Source organism: Gobius niger, assembly GCF_951799975.1.
Source record: "Gobius niger genome assembly, chromosome: 5".
Classification (NCBI taxonomy): domain Eukaryota; kingdom Metazoa; phylum Chordata; class Actinopteri; order Gobiiformes; family Gobiidae; genus Gobius; species Gobius niger.
In genome coordinates, this window is record NC_136856.1 from 15671737 (window position 1) to 15690652 (window position 18916).

The following is an 18916-nucleotide window of genomic DNA, read 5'->3' on the forward strand; positions in this document are numbered from 1 at the left end:
ATCCGATTTGGGGCCTTAATACTGTAATACAGGATATTTGGATTGGTAAATTAGATGCAACATGCCAACAAATGGCTGTAAGGTTTCACTATGTACACAACTATATCCACTGAGTCTGTCTATTCATACAAGTTTTGCAGAAAATGAAAAATAAGTTTTTCTGGAGAAGTGAGACAAAGCAGTGCAGATGTAAGGCGTCTCATTACACTCATAATCCTTTATAATGCGTCTCTTATATCAGTGCGCCTGTGAATATTCCTTCATTTACATTCGGTGAAATTGGGCTTTATGAGGCTTAGACAAACACATTGCCTTAAAGGCATGCAGCTCCACAGAGATTGCCCTGGGTGCACTGCCCTGAGGCCTGTTTGCAGAACTCTTCACAATGGAGCTTTGGCACTGTCAGAAAAATGTAACACAACATTAACCTCAGTCTGTGGGCTCAGACTCCAAACTTTCTCTTCACCCAGTAATACATCAGATTTATGTTTTATAGGTTTCTTTTGTCACTGTCCACCAACGCCTGCTCCGTGCCATTTCTGTCAACAACTACCAACCGACAGTGGGGAGTTGTGCTGGACCTGTACGTGACTTTTGCCATTTTTTCTCCTATGCTTTTGTTGAAGTTTTTGTGCTCATTCATCCTGCTGCTGATGTAGTGTATAATCCCTATTTGGACATACAGCACCAGGGGGGAGCTTGTGCCCCAGTAAAAAACAAACGCAATGGGACAGAGACTAACTGTGTCTGTGCTCTATCTTGTGGTGAGTAAATACCAGCTGTACAGTCTCTGTGTTATTCGGTCTCTGTCTGTTTTGCCCTGAACCAGAGTTTCCACGTACGACGTGGTCAAGCCTAAACCAGGTTTGCTTATGTTATAAATGGCTCTAAAGTCTGTTTAACCAGTGTGTCATGCTGTCTTTTCAACACTTCTCTTTTTCCAACACCTGAATCTACTCTTGCTCTTGTGACAGGTAGTGCAGCCACAGTTCAACATAGTTTTCACATAAAGAAAATCATGTTTTACAAAGGTCATAAAGCCTACTGTATTGATGCTAGAATATGTTGGTCATATAGATAATGCACAATTTTATAAAAGCTTCAGGTTTGAAAACCACGTTTTGCTCTTGTGAAGACTGTGGTGTCATTAAAATCAAACGGATTATGTGCCATCATTTTGAAGAGCTGAGTTAACACTGTTGATGATGTGTAAATATAGTGTGTAAGCTGAAGTGGATCGTAAACAGAGGGGCCGATGAGGCCGACTGGGAGCCTCGATGCCATTAGTCTACCCCAGGGCAGCTGTGACTGCAATAGTGTGGAGTGAATGATTACAGCAATGTATTTGAGTATCCAGAAAAGCTCTGCAGAAAACCAATGCTGTATTATTAGTGACTGTTTGCACCCTATTTTTTTTTTTTTTTAATAAAATGCAGCCTGTGTATGGTCTACATGGATGGATAATCTTGGTGTCATAATAAAGCTAAGACCGAGAGGTTGTTTGTTGTGTAGTTATGCATGTGTGAGCCACTGGGAAAGTATAAATGAGACAAGCATTTAAAATCCGCAAAAATAGAGAAAAATAGAGAAATATCTGGAAATCCTATTTGACCAAAAAAAAAAAAAACACAAAAAAGTCACCTGTGCAAAGTTTGGTGCAGGAAATAACAAAAACAAACAGAAATCACATAACCCTAAAAGTGCTCCAATGTCGGGCCTGTCCCTGAACCACAAAGCCATTAAACCTATGCATGTAACCGCCATATTCTGGGCAAGGAGGAAGGAAAGGAAGGAAAAAAAGTGCTTGAGTTTTAAAGGGAAATATTAAAGCACGGCGGAGTAATTTGAAAGCAGAATTTGACAGCAGTGGAGTAAAATCAACAACAAAAAGTGTGAACAGGGATGAGATTGATCTGTTTGCACTCAGGAGAATGAAGAGAAGTGTTCATAGAGATAACAGCGGTTTATGGAGCTCACGGGGGGCTTTCATGTTTATTCCTTCTCCTCTCCTCTGGACTCAAGTGGAAAGATGCACTGACATGGTTCCCAATTTGCCGATGATGTAAAGCAGTATAAAGCGGAGAGACAAGGACACAGCTGACGTGCGTGCAGGAGCGAGTGTACGTACTGTATTTTTTATTGGGAGTGACCGTTTTTTTTAAGAGACCACTCAGAGTAATGAGCTGAGTGCCGTGGTGATACTGGCCCTGAATTGCTAACTCATCTGCAGCTTAAATCACGCGGGCATCTGGCTGCAGCGGACACATACACAGAAGTACACAGTGTGACACCATCAGCTTCAAAAGTGCAGAAAAGATTGAATATAGTATTATTCCAATATATGTTGTTTATGTTTTCTCTGAAACACAGATCTGGAGACATAATGCACACAAAACAATGACAAGATGCTCAACACGTTAAGAAACTGTTTTTTGTCCAGAGACCTGACCTATTGTGGTCGCTCATTATGGCATCTGGTGGTTGTACAATGTGGACAAAAGACAGCACAGGGGCATGTTTTAGTTTTTTTTCCCCTACCTTTTACTGAACATTAGTCACATTAGAGAAGCTTCATTGGGTGATTTTGGTAAACTGCCTGAATTATAATTGAAATGCTTTGCCTTTGTTATTCACACTTGCTGGTGGGTATTTTCTGTCAATCTGACTTTTAGCTGCAAAATTGCTACTGGAAACTGTCAACTCATTACTTTCTTCTTCACAGGAGAGACTTTTGCAGACACTGTTGTATGTCAGTGTGCTGTTTGTTAACATTTAAGATGCTTGTTTTGACTACTCCATTGCTCAGTGTAAATCCTGCATTTGGACCCTTTCATTTCCTAAATCAGATTACACCCACATAACACAAATAACATTTTGCTCACCCAGTTTATACCCGTGATTCTCATATACCAGGCCTGTAAATAATTTGTTTAATGTCAATGATTGCATTTACTCCTATCTCTGCTGCCTGTCCTACATTAACATAATTACTGATCACTTCTCTCTCCCTGAGCAAATAATTGAATTCAGTGAATGAAATCGGATTAATTTTCTAAATGAACATGATTCTTGTAAATCCATTGCCTCCTTTGACTACAGCAGAGGGGTTTTCCAGGGGTTATAAACATCTTTGCCTGTTTTAAATAGCTTTCCTTTCAGAATTAAAGATTAATTTCCTTTCCCTGTAATCCTTACACCAAAACTTGGCTGTGCACAAAGCTTTGTGGGGGAGCATAAAGGTACAATTTAACACTTATGCAATTAAGTAAAATGCTATTAATATTTGGAGTGACGTCCTAATCTTTCCTCTCTCAATAAAATGTGTCCCCAAATCTGTCTTACTATTGTACGCAACGGATTCGGTTGTGACTCAAAGGGTGAATGAATGCAAGGGAAACACAGTTGGAGTGAGTCACTATCAAAGCTATATTTGTGCCTGTGGAGTGTGCAGTTAGCCGGCAGTAGCCCGGGATCACGGCCCAGATCAAATACAGGAGTAGTGCCACCACATCAAACGCCCCACACGCACCGAGACCCGCTTTGACTTTGATCCTCACCACAACATCCGCTGTTCTGCTCCCGCTCTGCCTCCTCCCTTCGCTCCCACAAACCCCCATCTCTAAAGGACACTTACCCCGGACTCAAGTTACCCCTCTCAGCTCTTCAGAATAGAGTGCATTGTGTCTTTTTCAAACGCAGGAGCATCCCGCGGTAACCGGACACTGGCGCAGCACGTATGGTCCAGATTTAGAGCCAGCTGATGTGGGAACGGGCCTCAGGGAGAGGGTTGTGGTCAGTGTCATGACTTGAATGTTCGTGAGGGTAATAATGCACTGCTGATCCATATGATCTGCCGTGCTGCCACTGTGTGTTTGTCCAGAGTTGAGCCAGATGTGCCTTTCATCACGGGTTTCACTGTTTGTCTAAAGTTACATCAGGTTAAGGTAGTTCTTTAGTCTGAAAGATAATTGTCTATTTTAAGTTTAAACTTCTTGCTGGGCTTGTAAGTCTCCAGTCCAGTCCTCCAGTCACCAGCTCTGCTCTGAACCCCTGATTCCTCTAGTTTCTTTTTTCCAGATGTTGCAATCGCTTGGTTTTGCTACGCCAACCACGAAGGCTTACTTCTGTTCTTTGTCCATCACCACAATGTCCGGATGGCTCGGCATCACCGTTCGTTCTGTATCTGGAAGTCCCAGGAGCTTGGCTCGGTCATTCTCTCAGCTTTGGATGTGTTTACCACTTTGACCATGGGGTTTCCAGCCCATACTCGGCACAGAAGAATAATTCAGGGGTTGATCATACGGGAGGCAACATTTCTTTGTAGTTTGAATGGGAACATTAAGGGTTGCAAACAACAGCGGTTCTTATGTTAGCCGTCGCGACTGGTTGAGAACCACTGCTATACCAGCCACTTGGTTACGGAGCTCCATGTATGCTTTCCCTGACAGATCGTCTCAGGGGCATTTTTGCACAGCCTACACTTGAGGTCTTGTCTGGCATTGCATCCTGCCCTAAGATCCTCCAGCGCATCGTGAGAACAGTTGAGAAGATCATCGGTGCCCCTTTCCCCTCCATTCAGGACATTTGCTCTCACTGGCTGATCCTATGCACCCATCTCACACAGTCTCTTCAGTCTTCATGGTGGAGACTGCAGAGTCTTCATGGAGGAGACTGCAGAGTCTTCATGGCGGAGACTGTGGAGTCTTCATGGAGGAGACTGCAGAGTCTTCATGGAGGAGACTGAAGAGTCTTCATGGGGGACACTGCAGAGTCTTCATGGAGGAGACTGCAGAGTCTTCAGGGAGGAGACTGAAGAGTCTTCATGGAGGAGACTGAAGAGTCTTCATGGCGGAGACTGTGGAGTCTTCATGGGGGAAACTACGGAGTCTTCATGGAGGAGACTGCAGAGTCTTCATGGAGGAGACTGCAGAGTCTTCATGGAGGAGACTGAAGAGTCTTCATGGGGGAGACTACGGAGTCTTCATGGAGGAGACTGCAGAGTCTTCATGGAGGAGACTGAAGAGTCTTCATGGCGGAGACTGTGGAGTCTTCATGGGGGAGACTACGGAGTCTTCATGGAGGAGACTGCAGAGTCTTCAGGGAGGAGACTGCAGAGTCTTCATGGCGGAGACTGCGGAGTCTTCATGGGGGAGACTACGGAGTCTTCATGGAGGAGACTGCAGAGTCTTCATGGAGGAGACTGAAGAGTCTTCATGGCGGAGACTGTGGAGTCTTCATGGGGGAGACTACGGAGTCTTCATGGAGGAGACTGCAGAGTCTTCAGGGAGGAAACTGCAGTCTTCATGGAGGAGACTGCAGAGTCTTCAGGGAGGAGACTGCAGAGTCTTCATGGCGGAGACTGTGGAGTCTTCATGGGGGAGACTGCAGAGTCTTCATGGAGGAGACTGCAGAGTCTTCATGGAGGAGACTGCAGAGTCTTCAGGGAGGAGACTGCAGAGTCTTCAGGGAGGAGACTGCAGAGTCTTCATGGAGGCTGAACTCATCCGTCCCGGCTCTCTCTTTGCTTCTGCTTCTTACCTGCAGTCGTAAACTGTTTCACTCCAGCCATGTCGAAGACACTTTTCTGAGTTTTTAAACAGGTCCTTCCCTCAGCAAAACAAATCTGGAGTAGTTTCTCACTTCATTCATGCAGTTTTGAGTAATCCTATTTCTTCTGCTGCTGCTGCTGAATGAATTTATTGCGAAATAGATGGAACACAAAACTGTCCACTTGTTTTCAAAAGTCCATAGTCCATCACCAGCAGTTTTTTGCTCATCGCTGCACCGTCAGAATCCTTACCACCCCTGTCCTTCACTCTTTACTGTCTTTTCCACTGACATAATTTTAATCAATTATTTAATCATAGTTTTACATAGACGTAATTTTGAAATGTAAAATATCAACAGTTTAGTACCCAAAAGAATGTTCATAAACAATATATATAATATATACGTCCTCTTTCTTTGATTTGTACTTTTGTTTGCATTCTTTACAAACCCATTCAATAGACTGAAGAACATACTATGGCATTATGGGTAAATATGCACCTGCTCATAAAGGATATAACCATTAGTTCCTAGTGCACCAGGCCAGCCATGTACTCTGCTATTAAGAAGCAATTGAACAGGTGGTATTCCTATCCACCCCGCCGTGTAGTTAACAATAGCTATCACCTCAGTGTATCCAGATGAGAACAGATCCCTGTTAAGTCCCTAAACCACGTCTGCGCCGCTGTAGTTGCTCTGCTCTGTGATGTACAAATCTGTAGCAATCAGCCGGCATGATAAAAAATGCAGAAAGCAGCTGCGTCTCATAAGGGAAGGAGGGCTAATAAGCTTCATTCTTACACGTCAAACTTAATAAAACGTTTTCACTCGGCAGCACCCTAAGGAGCCCAATGAATTTAGCGTAATAAGAGAACGAATGTAGCGAGGCAAAACTACAGCGGTCCCAGGACAGAGAGTACTGAGAAGCTGCCAGGGCCACCATCGCTGCCTCTGCACAACGCACTGTGTGGCATTCAGGAAGGCAGGGGGAAGTACATGTAATGATTGCATATTGTGCTGCAAATCGGTAAAATAACTTTTGAGACACACTGTTTAATATTCTTATTTAAACCGTTACTGCATAACATTGAACACGATGAAAATAATAAAGTCAAAGTATCCATTTCATTACGAGTGTTTTTTTTTGCAGAAAAATAAGATAAAAACATTGCCAACTTTAAAATGTCCGTGATGAAGATAGGCAAGAATTGGATATATTGATACTGATGTCTAGCTGATTACTTGTAGTACATTGGATATTACACTGCCAGACCAAAAAGTAAAGTCGCCACCGAGATTTAACTGACTGTTATGATCTGACGCTGCTGCAGTTGGTCAGGTCGAGGTTCAGCAACACTATGAGCCCAAAACTGAGATCAGCTGACGACCTGAACATCCTGAATGACCAGGTTTCTCCATCAGTGGATTTCCTCTTCCCCGATGGCACAGGCATATTCCAACATGACAATGCCAGGACTCAGGCTCACATTGTCAAAGAGTGGCTCAGGGAGCGTGAGACATAATTTTCACACATGGATTGGCCACCGCAGAGTCAAGATCCTAACCCCGTTGAGAATCTTTGGGATGTGCTGGAGAAGGCTTTGCACGGTGGTCACACTCTCCCATGATCAATACAAGATCTTATGACACTGGATCTTATGATATTGCAGACGCTTATTGAAACAATGCTGTAATGTATCTATTATCAGAGAGTGTGAACTTGGTGTTGTTGATGTTGTTTTAACGTTTTGTATATTTTAACTTGTTTTTACGTCAATAAACTAAACTAACACAACTAATAATCTTTGCTTAAGTTTGGGGCTTTGAGGCAGTTTAGTTTCTCTTACGACGTAGCCACATATGACCGGGAATCTTCCACAGTGTGGCTTTAACCATTCCATTATGAATATGGACTTTCTGGGTGTTTTTTGGGTGTTGTTTGCACCATTTGTTATTGCAAAGCTATTGGTGTTACTGGCATATTCAAAACATAATTTCAAATGAAGTATTTTGCCTGTTCCAACAACATTTTTGGCAGAGAGCATCATGAAGTCATTGTAGAGTTTTCATCAGTGCAGGCACCGGAGTAGGACATTATTTATATGCACATTTACCTCCTATTTTCAACTAAAGGATGAGAGTCAGAAACAAAAGTGTTAATTCATGACAATGGGCTTACATCTCCAAATGCCATTTTCACTGTCTGTCAATGTTTTAAATGAAAAGGTGATTTCTGTTTTAACGCATCACACACTTCTTTTGCTCTCTTAATGTTAGTTTTTGACCTCTCCGATCAGACCAGCCGTGCATTCCGATGAAGCCCTGTCCACTGCTTTCAGAATAACTAATCAGCGCTGCATGTATGGCTGATACTGAGTGGATTTGCAGATCTGTTTCGCCGGACATAGCCTCTGCCTTTATACATTTACTACATTTGACTTCTTATTTGACATGCGGTATAGTCTACAGATAGCGAATCTGAATTTCACTCTTTTGATCTGGACATAGTGTTTGGACAAGGCCGGCTGTAATCCCCCGGACTCGTAGATGAAGACACTGCTCCTCACCAGACACTTTGATGCTTTATTCACTTCATTTTTTTTTGTTCAAAGAAGTCTAGTTGTGGCTCTCCTCGCACCTCTCTCTCTCGTTTTGATCGATATAGCTCTGACTCCTAATTCCCACATGTCATTTTTTTTCTTTGACACGGCTCTCCTCCTTTTCCTCACTGCTTGGTATTCCGGAGCGGGAACGCATGCACCATCAGATCCATCAGCTCCGATCGGAATGCCGCGCCACGACTCGGGGAAATGAAGGGATGAAGAGAAAGAGAGCGGGGGGAGAGAGAGAGTGTAGGGAGGGGATAGATTGGGCGCAGGTCAGTGGCTTGTCCATATCCGCCCTGGACGAGAGCCACAGACTGACAGAAAGAGAGGAGAGTGCATCACTGAAGGGAAACTTTTGATTTACCATAAATGGTTTTACTACTAAATCTGTCCCCATGAGGTATTCAAGCAGTGTAGTACTTTTAAAGGGCAAAGTCAAAAGGAAGTCACTAAGATTCACTTAATTATTTTATACATAAAGGCTCATTGCACTTAAAACTAGAAGCACTTACCACTAAGAACCCAGAGCTTGGCCAAGACGCTTTATTTCTTTCCCGCATTTTGAATGTTGTTGAGCCAAATCCACAGTCATGTTTGTTTATTTTATTTTCACTTATATTATGACTAATGCAAAAAGTTTCAAGAGAGCGTGCCTGAATCCTGGAATAAGTTTAGACAACATTGCATTAAGAATTCTTAATTTGAGACCCGGGCTGCAAGAGTTTTAAGCAATATCTAATTGTGCAATATCTCTGACCAAGAGTCTGTTACATGTGAGCGTTTTAAAGCAGTACTAAGTAGCTCATGCCCCTAGAGGCCATACGTGCCACTGCAGGTTCGTAGTATGTTGCTGTTTTTAACTTATTAATTGTCCGTGAGAGTAAATACTACGCTGACAGAAAAGATAAAGGGAGATATGGAGACAATGGAGATAAACAAATTTCACTCAAACTTGGCTGTAAATACTTTTTAAGTGATGCTAGCCCGCAGTTAGCTTTGCCCGTTAGCATGTTAGCTTCTTCTTCATGATTCTATTAGTGTGAATTGGGGCCTCCGACCCGTAGGCAGCGAAGTTGCAATTGTAGTTTTCTGTCCAGAGGCACCAGGGTGAGATGAAAATGTTACTCCCAGAGGGACTATGGAAAGGATTTATTAAGGTAAACAAGTTACTTAGTACTGCTTTAAACACTTAAAGCAGCATTAACGCTTGAGAGAGTCACAATTAGCTGCATATTTTTTTATTTTTGGTCCAGTCGATTATCTAAATAGTTTATTGAATTTATTGATAATCAATATCTGTGGTTGTATTGTATTAACAATCATCCTTTAATGACTCCTGTTTCACAGATCTTAATGTCTTTCTTCACAAATAGGTGCCTTAAGGAACTGTCTGATTTTTAATTCATCTGGTTTGACAGATGCTACCAGAACACTTCCTCACAATACAAATTGCAATTTTCAATTCAAGCTGTTCTTTCCCCTTTTGCTATAGCACATTGCATCAATCATTGTAATATGCTGCTCTAGACATTTTAAAATCAAATCACCTTTAAACTAAATTGAAGGATTCGTTTATCACTGAACATAAACCGTGTAAAATCATCTATTAATTAAGTTGTTTGAGTTGTCGTCTCTTTGCGTGTTTGCTTTATGTGATTTCTGAGTCTGTTGCATTTTTCTTCTCACTGCGTCTTCTCTGTCTCATAGGAGCCCGCTATCTGGCCATGTCTGTCGCTTTTATCAGCCTATAAAACACATTTTTCTGCCTTGTAGCTTAAAGAGCATATTTATTACTCATACAGACATTATAGCGTGATAGAGTGCGCTTTTAGAAGGCGGTCATTGTTCCCCTGAGTGAGATATCTGAGTCTTTCAACAAAATTCAAGTCAAGTTGTGGCTTTTTATTGTACTCCGTCATGTAGACTGCATTCCCACATCTTACTATCTGATATGTATAATATAATGCTCTTCTTATCTGTGAAACCTCCCTGTGCGTTGTTGCCGTTGCTTCCTTTTATATCACTGTCAAGTAATGTATAATAATAGATACAATAGTGAATGATAAGAAATGTCTTTCATCGTGCAGCTTATGTGTCAAAGAGCTTATAGGAAGTGTATGTGAGGAAAAGGGTGCTACAGCTGAACCGGGGTTACCTCCCAGAATTCAATGTGCTTTTGCTCATGGAGGTCTGCACTGGCACTGATTAGGGTTTTGGGAATTGGGAACCACTTCTAGGATGTGGGAAGTGAAAGAGATTAAACCAGTTTGCAACTTTGGGTTTACTGCATCCTGTTTTATGCCATAGGATCTGGCAACTATTTCTGATAATTGGTCTGTATGAGTGTTAATGGTTGTTATCGCAATCTTTGGGACAGTCCCTAAATGTGGAGCCCATGTCACTCGGCCCCAGGAGCTTCACTGCTGCCCTCCTCTGTCCTCCCAAAGGTCCAAACACACAGCAACAGCAGTGGGGGGAAAAATCTTGATATAAATTATGGCGTCTACTCCTCCAGGACCTTTCTATGTGGCGTCACCTGGGTGGGTTCCCTCGGGGTGCTTTGGTGTCTCCTTAACTAACTAACGGCCTACTACTAAAGTATCACTAACTTGTCCTTATGCTTGTTTCAGGCTGGGATGATTCGCACGGAGCAGGAGGAGTTCTACATCGAGCCGCTGGAGAGGGGGGTGGAGGTGATGCAGGAGGAGATGGGGGGACAGGGGAGGACCCACATCGTGTACCGGTCGTCTGCGGTGAAGAAGACTCCACTGAGCCATGGAGCTGCAGACTTCCACTCCAGAGGTCAGTGTCCGGCGTAACCTGAAGCCTCAGCTCTATTGTTCAATCAGCTGGGATGACGTTGTGCATTAGGAATACATTTTTGTGACATGTGCCAAGACTATTCTGGTAAACTGGAAATTAGAAGGAGCAATTATATAGTTTATGTAAATGCACCACTTCTGAATTTACAGTATGTTACTTTTTAAAGCACTGTTATTGTAATAGACCTTTACCATTAGATAGCACAACTGGCAACAATGAGGCGTTAAATAATCTCCAGAGTTTTGGAGAGAGCATTCACTAAGTTAACGCCTGTTTGGTCTGAACTGCTCAGCACAGGTTTTTTTCTTTTTCACCGTGTTTGGTTTTTCGGCAATTACATATGCACCTCTTAAGCGCATCACTGTGCACTACTGTCAGGTGTTGACACTGAGACCCTGTGGCATACAAGAGCCTCCTCGAGTGTCGCATGAGAGAACTCGCACCTTCACGTGTTATGTACCTCGCCTTCTTTAACAATTAGCAGTCATTTTGTGTAGTTGTAATGAACAAAATGTTTTCTTACTTTTTTGTTACTTTTATGGCCTTTCCTTCACGGGTCACCTCAGCATCTAAGTGGGTTTCAAGGTTGCATCGATTCGATAAATGTCGTGCAACCGTCTCAATTTATCTAATCCTGGGACTGACACAAGGTGGACTTCCACTATGTATGTGTGGTTTTTGAAGACTTTCATTCAAACCTTTATGCTTATTATTACACAAGACATGTGATACTTTTTTTATTATTCTGTTTGGATACAGTGTGACCTGAAGGCAGCCCTCTTTAGAGAAATAGATTAGCGTGAACGCATACAAAACAAGAAATATGAAAGAATATAAAAGATGATTGTTGTGGTCTGTGTGCTCCAGCGGAACACACAGTGCACTTGTGATATTGCAGTCAGGCACAAACTTTGGATTTCCAAACCTTCACATTTCTTGGACATTGGAAAAAATACAGTTGGTTAAATAACTGAATATTACATGATGAGAGTTTATTAGATCCAGCAACATATTTATTTATTTTTTCTTTTTCAAACACTGTACAAATTGTATGGGTGTAAAACACAAAGCGTAAAGGTAGTGGACCGTAAGGAAGTAGTAGCGCAACTAAGCACCCACCTTTTTAAACACCTTTTAGCAACAATTGATTCATCACAAACAAGTGGAAATGGGTCCAGGTCCAAATGAGAAACCTGTCCAGGGTCGGACACAGACGCCGGCATTTCTCCCTCTCTCTCTCTCTGATCTGATCCTCCTTAACACTTTTTATTTTACCTAAAAAGGCCCAGGAATGACTGATTTGCAGTTAACTTGTGACCCCGGATCTAAATAAACGTTTTCACAGAACTGTAAGTGAATTAAAGGCATACTCTTTATTATCTGTGCATACATTTTGCACCATTTAAACAATGAATTAAACTTGTAAGTAGCATGTACTCGCTGACTGTCCTATAAGTGGTTTCTTGGCCTCTTAAAGTGCAAACATCCACTCCTCCAGTAATCGCTGAAGACAGGGTAATGGTGTAAAGCTTGAGTTTGAGTCCATAGCAGCAGATGAGATGTGCATCCTCCTATTCTGAGCCGTTCACTGGAGAATGCCTAATAATATACAGAGACAGAGAGTTTCCATAGGAACACCCAGAAAGGACAGACCGCATCCGAGTAGCACAGTTCTGCTCCCACTGTTCCTGACACAGACCAAGGCGCCGATCGGCAAGACAAATAAATAATTAAAAAGCGCCAAAAACTCTGGGCTATGCGTCGCCATCATATGTTCCTTGATCACACCCGTGCACTTGTGAACACGCTTGCACGCGGCATCTCGCAGACAGGCAGACAAGGCACCATCAGCACGCCCTGTTTGTTCCTTTGAATCTGTCTTTCTAATGAAGAGTGGGGTGCGGATCAATAGCGTAGGATAGAGCAGGCCCGTGCGTGCGCGTTTGTGTGCGCGCGCGCTTGTGGACAGCGTGGGCTTGGTTTCTGTGGTCGTCTGGCTTTGGAGCAAGGGATTTTTCAAGCTAAGCTAGCCGACAGACCGACAGACAAGAGACAGACAAGTAGGCATGCTTACAGCTACATTTGATGTTTCTTTGTTCCTTTCCTCCTCAGCTATTCTCGACTACTACATAATGTAAACACAGGCTTACCTTCAAGCATTGCATCAGTAATACCGTCGCTACAAGGGTGCAGCAAACACACTGACACCCCTGACTGTGCTGCAGTCAGATGTGAAGTGCAATTTCAACTCGCAATTGTTAAAACCACATTCTAAACAACCTCTTAACCCCCACCTTAACCAGTTCGGATTTACCCAAATCTAAAAGCAACCTCTAGGCCAGAGTAACACCTCATTTGAAAGCTAAGACCTACAAAACCGATAGTTACTTTTTTTGGTCACGTTTATGTCTTGTTTTCATCATTTTTTTGGTCATGTTTTCGTCACGTTTTTGTCACTTTTTTTACTGTGTTGTTGTTGCTTTTCCCTGCACTTTTTTATTGCTCTTTTGTTGCTTCTTTGTTGCATTTTTGTCACTTTTTTGTTGCTTTTTTGTGGCTCTTTTTTTTTTGCTTTTTTGGTCACATTTTAGGCATGTTTTTGTTGCTCTTTTGTTGCTCTTTTGCCGTGTTTTCGGCACGTTTTCATCACTTTTTAGTCGTGTTTATGTTGCTTTTCAGGCACTTTTTTGTTCCTCTTTTCTTGCTCTTCTGTTGCTTCTTTGTTGCGTTTTTCATCCTCGTTTTCGTTTTCAAGGATCTTTTAGATTTGGGTAAAGCCCAACTGGAGAAAATGTGCTCAGTTCAGGTGGGGGTTAAGAGGTGAAACATGCTCAGTTTGACATTCAGGTATTTTCCCTCCATCAGCCGTTCAGCAGTTCATATTCCAGAGTCTGAATGCTCCTGGATATTTGCATGTGCCCTGTGAGCTGAATCTTGATTCCACAAAGTCAATTGCAAATCGAATCGTAATCGACGCGCTCAAATCCATAAAAACACAATAGATATCGTTTTATAAAACGGCGCAGTCCTGAAGGTGTTCGGTCAGCTTTATGGACCAATAACGGACAGACAAAAAATAAATTCAAAAATCAATCAATCATTCGGGGAAGCTGTGCAAATTCGACTCAGTCCGTTTATTAAATGTTAGGCTCATTTCCTGGCTAAAAACAGGAGGGGAGAGAAGTTATATTTAGAAAGGTAATAGAGGAGCTCAAGAAAAGGAGGGAGGAAGAGAGCCAAGGGAGGACGGAGATTGATCGGTTCCGTGCATCATAAGCTGGAGAGGTGTGAATCAATATCCTAAGTGGAGAGAGCAAGCTTTATTATTAATGTTGTCAATTAATCGCCGCGGCAATAGAAAAAAGCCTGGATTGCTTTTCATTTGGACGGACAAGCGCTGCTACGCTCATGTTTGAACGCTGTCTTTCTCTTGCGATAATTTCATTTGCGCCGCTCTTCCTCTGGCTGCCTTGTTTGTTTGTTTGTTTGTGGGCGGGGTCTCTGTCAGTGGGGAAAGGACTGTCTGTCTGCCGTGTCCCGGGGTGGCGACGTGCCTGGACAGATGGATGGCCACTGGGTGTTTTCTCTGCGCCCGTCTCGTATACCTGGACTGGCACAAATACGTTGCATTTTGTGAGTTGTGCTGCGTTGTTTTTGGCCTCGCTCTCTGTGAAACTTTAAACTCTTTGAAAGCGCTGAACCCCAAACAAAGCACCGGGGTATTAATGCTGTCTGTTGAGCATTGAAGCCCTTATATCTGACAATAGTATAGCGATCCTCACAGTCCACATTAAAACCTTGTGGTACCCTGAAGGCAGCTGGTGTCCTCATCTCTCCGTGCTGCAGAAACGTATATCCTGGATCCATGTGGCACTATTATTGACGTTTATTTATTAAGTAATATCTTGATATGCCCCATCTTGTTTTCGTGGAGGTCATCATTCTGATGCTATTTACCAAGAAATACATTTAAAGAGCAAGCCCTGCATTCTAGTCCTGTTTTAGCTCTGAGCAGTCCAATATTTTTTTTAGATAGAAAGAAATGTGGATAAGACTGAGAATAGAACAGGTCATGGTCAAGAGCCTCCTTTTATAACTGGGCTGAACAATTCTGGAGAAATCTAATTAGAATTTGTCCATTATTTGCAATTTATTTATTGATTTTGTCATTTAACATTTGAAAGAGGCCTGCAATATGAACTGCGTTTGCAGATGTCTAAACTACACAGCAGAGGCCGACCGATATATCAGGCCAATATTTGGAAATTTTACAAAATCGACTACAAGCCGATCTAGCCCAGAAAAAGCCTATGTTTCCGGGACCGTAAATGATAAAGACTTCACATTTTTCATTGGAAAGAGCAATGTCAGGGCTTTAAAATGACTCCCACAACTCCCTAGGCCTCAGGGGAGGTGAGAAACATCGCAATGAAAGTTGGTTAGACTCAAGTTTGTTAAACACACGTTTCATTAAACCTCACCGTCAATATGGTTAGTTAGTTTTAACCTCCACTATTGTATTTTTGATCACCAATATGCTAATGCTAACGACAACAAATCAAAGCTGGGACAGAGACTTTGAGTGGATCACCTAAAGTAATCAAATAAAATCAGCCAGTGCTGGAGCGGCCAAGTTTTTACAGGATTATAGACCAGACATTTGGAAAATTCTGCCAAAAATATCGTTTATATGAATTAACATCCCAAAATATCGGCATCGGCCTTAGAAAAACCCATATCGGTCAGCCTCTACTACACAGCAGGTTTTAGACATTAGAAGACCTTGTTCTTTTGGAGAAAACTATACTACTTATATATGAAAGCCAGCGTGTATTCGTATTGTGTTTATGTAAGTTGCTTTCTTTATGTAATCACGCCTGAATTGGATCTGACATTTTGGGATATAGCTAAATTAGTAATTTAAGCCCATGTGTAATTATAGAGACAGTACACAGCTCCTCCTCTCTACCATTCACTTCTGTGCGAGCTGGACTCGGGCTTATGTTTTTCCCTGTGACGTAGAGTCGTCGTCTAGAGCTCGGAGCGAGAACAAGGGGTCAGACAGAGGCCACTGGTGCTAGTCACTGTCTGTTAACATCTGCCTCCCACATCCACTAAAGTGTGCGTCCTTGTCCCTGCAATGCCTCCTATCTAGCGTACATGCCGATGATGTCACACGGGTCCTAACAGGATACAAAGGACGCCACGGGGAAACTCAACATATCGTAGAACTAGAATACAATATAGAGAATGATAAAGGGCCCGTGTCCTGGAAATCTTTCCTCTTTGAACTCCCTTTTTTCCCTCTTTTTGAAAACATACCATACCCGGGACTTGTTGTGTTTCTACATGCATGTTTTCCTAATCTTGCATATTCAGCCTGTCCCACGAGCTGATGTCATGAGGTGGTGTTTCTCTGTGTTTTTAAAGTTGTCCGTGTTTTGTATGCTAAGAAATCTGGGCTGAACAACTTTGATCTAATTTCTATGCAGGCCAAAGTGAATAAGAATGTGTGTAAAGGCTATAAATATGATGGCTATCGAGAAACAGGGCCTAAATCGACTTTTCATCGCTCTGAATGTGTGTGTCCTTAGGCTGCTTTTTGGCTCTAAATTGGTTAGTTTAAATGGGGAATTCCTTGAGCTTATATTGCTTATGTAAACATCTTGCCCAGGGCTGCGAGCGACTCCGATTCTTATAATAAAGAAAGGCCCAGCAGCAAATTCCTGGTCAAAACCGTCTTAAACGTCAGACCATAATAGGCCAACATAAACATGCGGTAAAAAGCAGGAAGTGCCTCACAGCTGCATCGGACTTAAACGTATGTGTACAGCGTTAAAAATGGAGCTGTACGGTGCAGTGAAAATGTGTCAGTCTGTATTTAAAATATACATTGACTTTGCCGTTTTCAGAGTCAAACATACCCTTCCCACTGGTAGTTCTGAATGTAAAAATAAATGTAGTTTGGGATTGATACATTTAGGCTTCAAGCTCTCATTTTGTCTTTAATGGATGCTATAAATACACTGCGTTGTGTCTGCTGTTCTGCGTTGTTTTATTGTTTGGTCAAGAGGCTCCCAATAACTAATCTCAGGTCAGTGGAGCAACAAGACCACCCAGGCCTCATATAAAGAGCGTGTGTTTTATGGATGTAATAATGTTCGGTGCTATAGAATGATATGGATGTTATATCTGGCGCATTAGCCTTTTTTTTTTTTTTACTTCCATCTCCACACACACAGATCCCAGTCAGTGCTGTGAGAATGGCAGCAGGCCCAGGTGTCCCTCCGGAGGATATTACAACGCTTGTACAGGAAGTCTTTGAGCTGCAGCTGCTTCCTACTCCGTATCCTACCCTCTGCCCCCCTTCCCCCACCTCTCATTCTCCTTCCCTTTCTGTCTCCCCCTTCTCCCTCGCTCTGGACTTGTCAGCCACAAGTGGAAAGTGGACACTGTGAGTCCACTTCCTCTTGTATTCGCAGGGCTTTATTTTTCACCTGTTCCTGTGATGACTGACAGCCCTGGAGTGTAAAAGAGTGTAGTGGTTTATTCTGGCTCTGCGGGGATAATAGCTGGGTGGGTCTTGAGGCTGTGGCCACCTCTGCTTCACTGACCCTCTCACTGTACATGTGCCAGAGCTGGAGGTGAAACGTAAGCACTGCAGCTATAATCACACAGATCATAGTATTTTGGAAGGATCAATGTTTTTCTAGCCTGGTGCGCTGCCCGCTGACATGTAAAGGGGTCTATCTCTGTGTCAGAGAATGTGCCAAGCTTTGTGATCTACTCAGCTACTATTTTTTTTGTAAACATGACACACTGGCATCATCTTAGAATATAGATACAGTCAGGGAGGTTAGATTGATTTGATATCCATGGATTTGTAATAGGCTGATGTTGGCCAACAGTATACACACACAGTTAACATACAGGTGCTAATTATGGTCAATATGGTACTGGAAACAAAAACATTATACTGTACAGTGTATCAGCAGAAAAAAGTTGGTTTAGTGCTTAGTTCCTCTTGAAGAATGTTCCTGTACTCATTGCGCTCTTTTATTAATGAGATGTAGTCGTTTTATCCATATGCTCCTTGTTCGTGTGGCAGGGCTGACATGCGGAGTCCTCACCCGCGGCAGGTGAAGGTCCCTGGAGGGGGCCGCTGTTGTGTGTTATGTAAAGCGGCTCCTTTGGGACGGCCGCTCAGGCACGAAGACATGCCCAGTGATGTGCTTCCTCCCACCACTGTCTCTCTGCAGCTCTGCACATGTAGCCATTCTCAGGACTAACTAATACTCACTAACACTGTGACCGGGTATTGCGGGACTTGGCTTAAAGATCCCGAATCCGCCACACCTGCTAAAAAAAAACTCACTAGAGCTCTTTGTAATGGGCATTGGCATATGTCTACAGAAGTCAACCAAGGGACAGTTACCTCCACAGCAGGTACCAAAGTAAAGTATACAGGTGCACTGTACTGCACTGACAGCCAGGTTCCATCTACAAACTCAGGCCTAGAGCAACATCCATAAACTGTAAAAATAATAGACAGCGTTTGCTCACTCCTCAAGGTTTACATGAATAACTATGTTTGACAGGGAATCCATGCTGGATTTACAGACTCCGCCTACCCTACTCCTAAGGGCGGGATCTTCACTGTAGCTCTAATGCTAACTGCCTGTCAATCAAATTGTGCCTAACCCAGAGTTATAACAGAGGGAAAATCTAGCTGTGGAAAGTTTAACATAATTAGAAACCAGGCTTCACAGTTGTTTTAAACGTGTGTAACGAGCAATGCTTTCTAGTGCGAAACTAGCTTGTTCTGCAGCCACTAGAACAGGGGTCCTCAAACTTTTTTCTCTGGGGGCCACATTATCGTTCTTGACAGTGATGGGGGGCCGGGCCGGGTCGACTATAACATAGAATTGTGTGACCCAAAC

The 18916-nt window shown here is 42.8% G+C and overlaps 1 protein-coding gene across 1 annotated transcript in view; it reads left to right on the plus strand.

Annotated features, from left to right (window-relative positions):
- Positions 1-18916, plus strand: part of LOC306963051 (A disintegrin and metalloproteinase with thrombospondin motifs 2-like) — a 118322-nt gene that overhangs the window by 42144 nt on the left and 57262 nt on the right. Inside the window, exon 3 of the mRNA XM_079556490.1 lies at positions 10784-10955. Coding sequence (XP_079412616.1) covers positions 10784-10955 — 172 coding nt within the window. The remainder of the gene's footprint in view (positions 1-10783; positions 10956-18916) is intronic.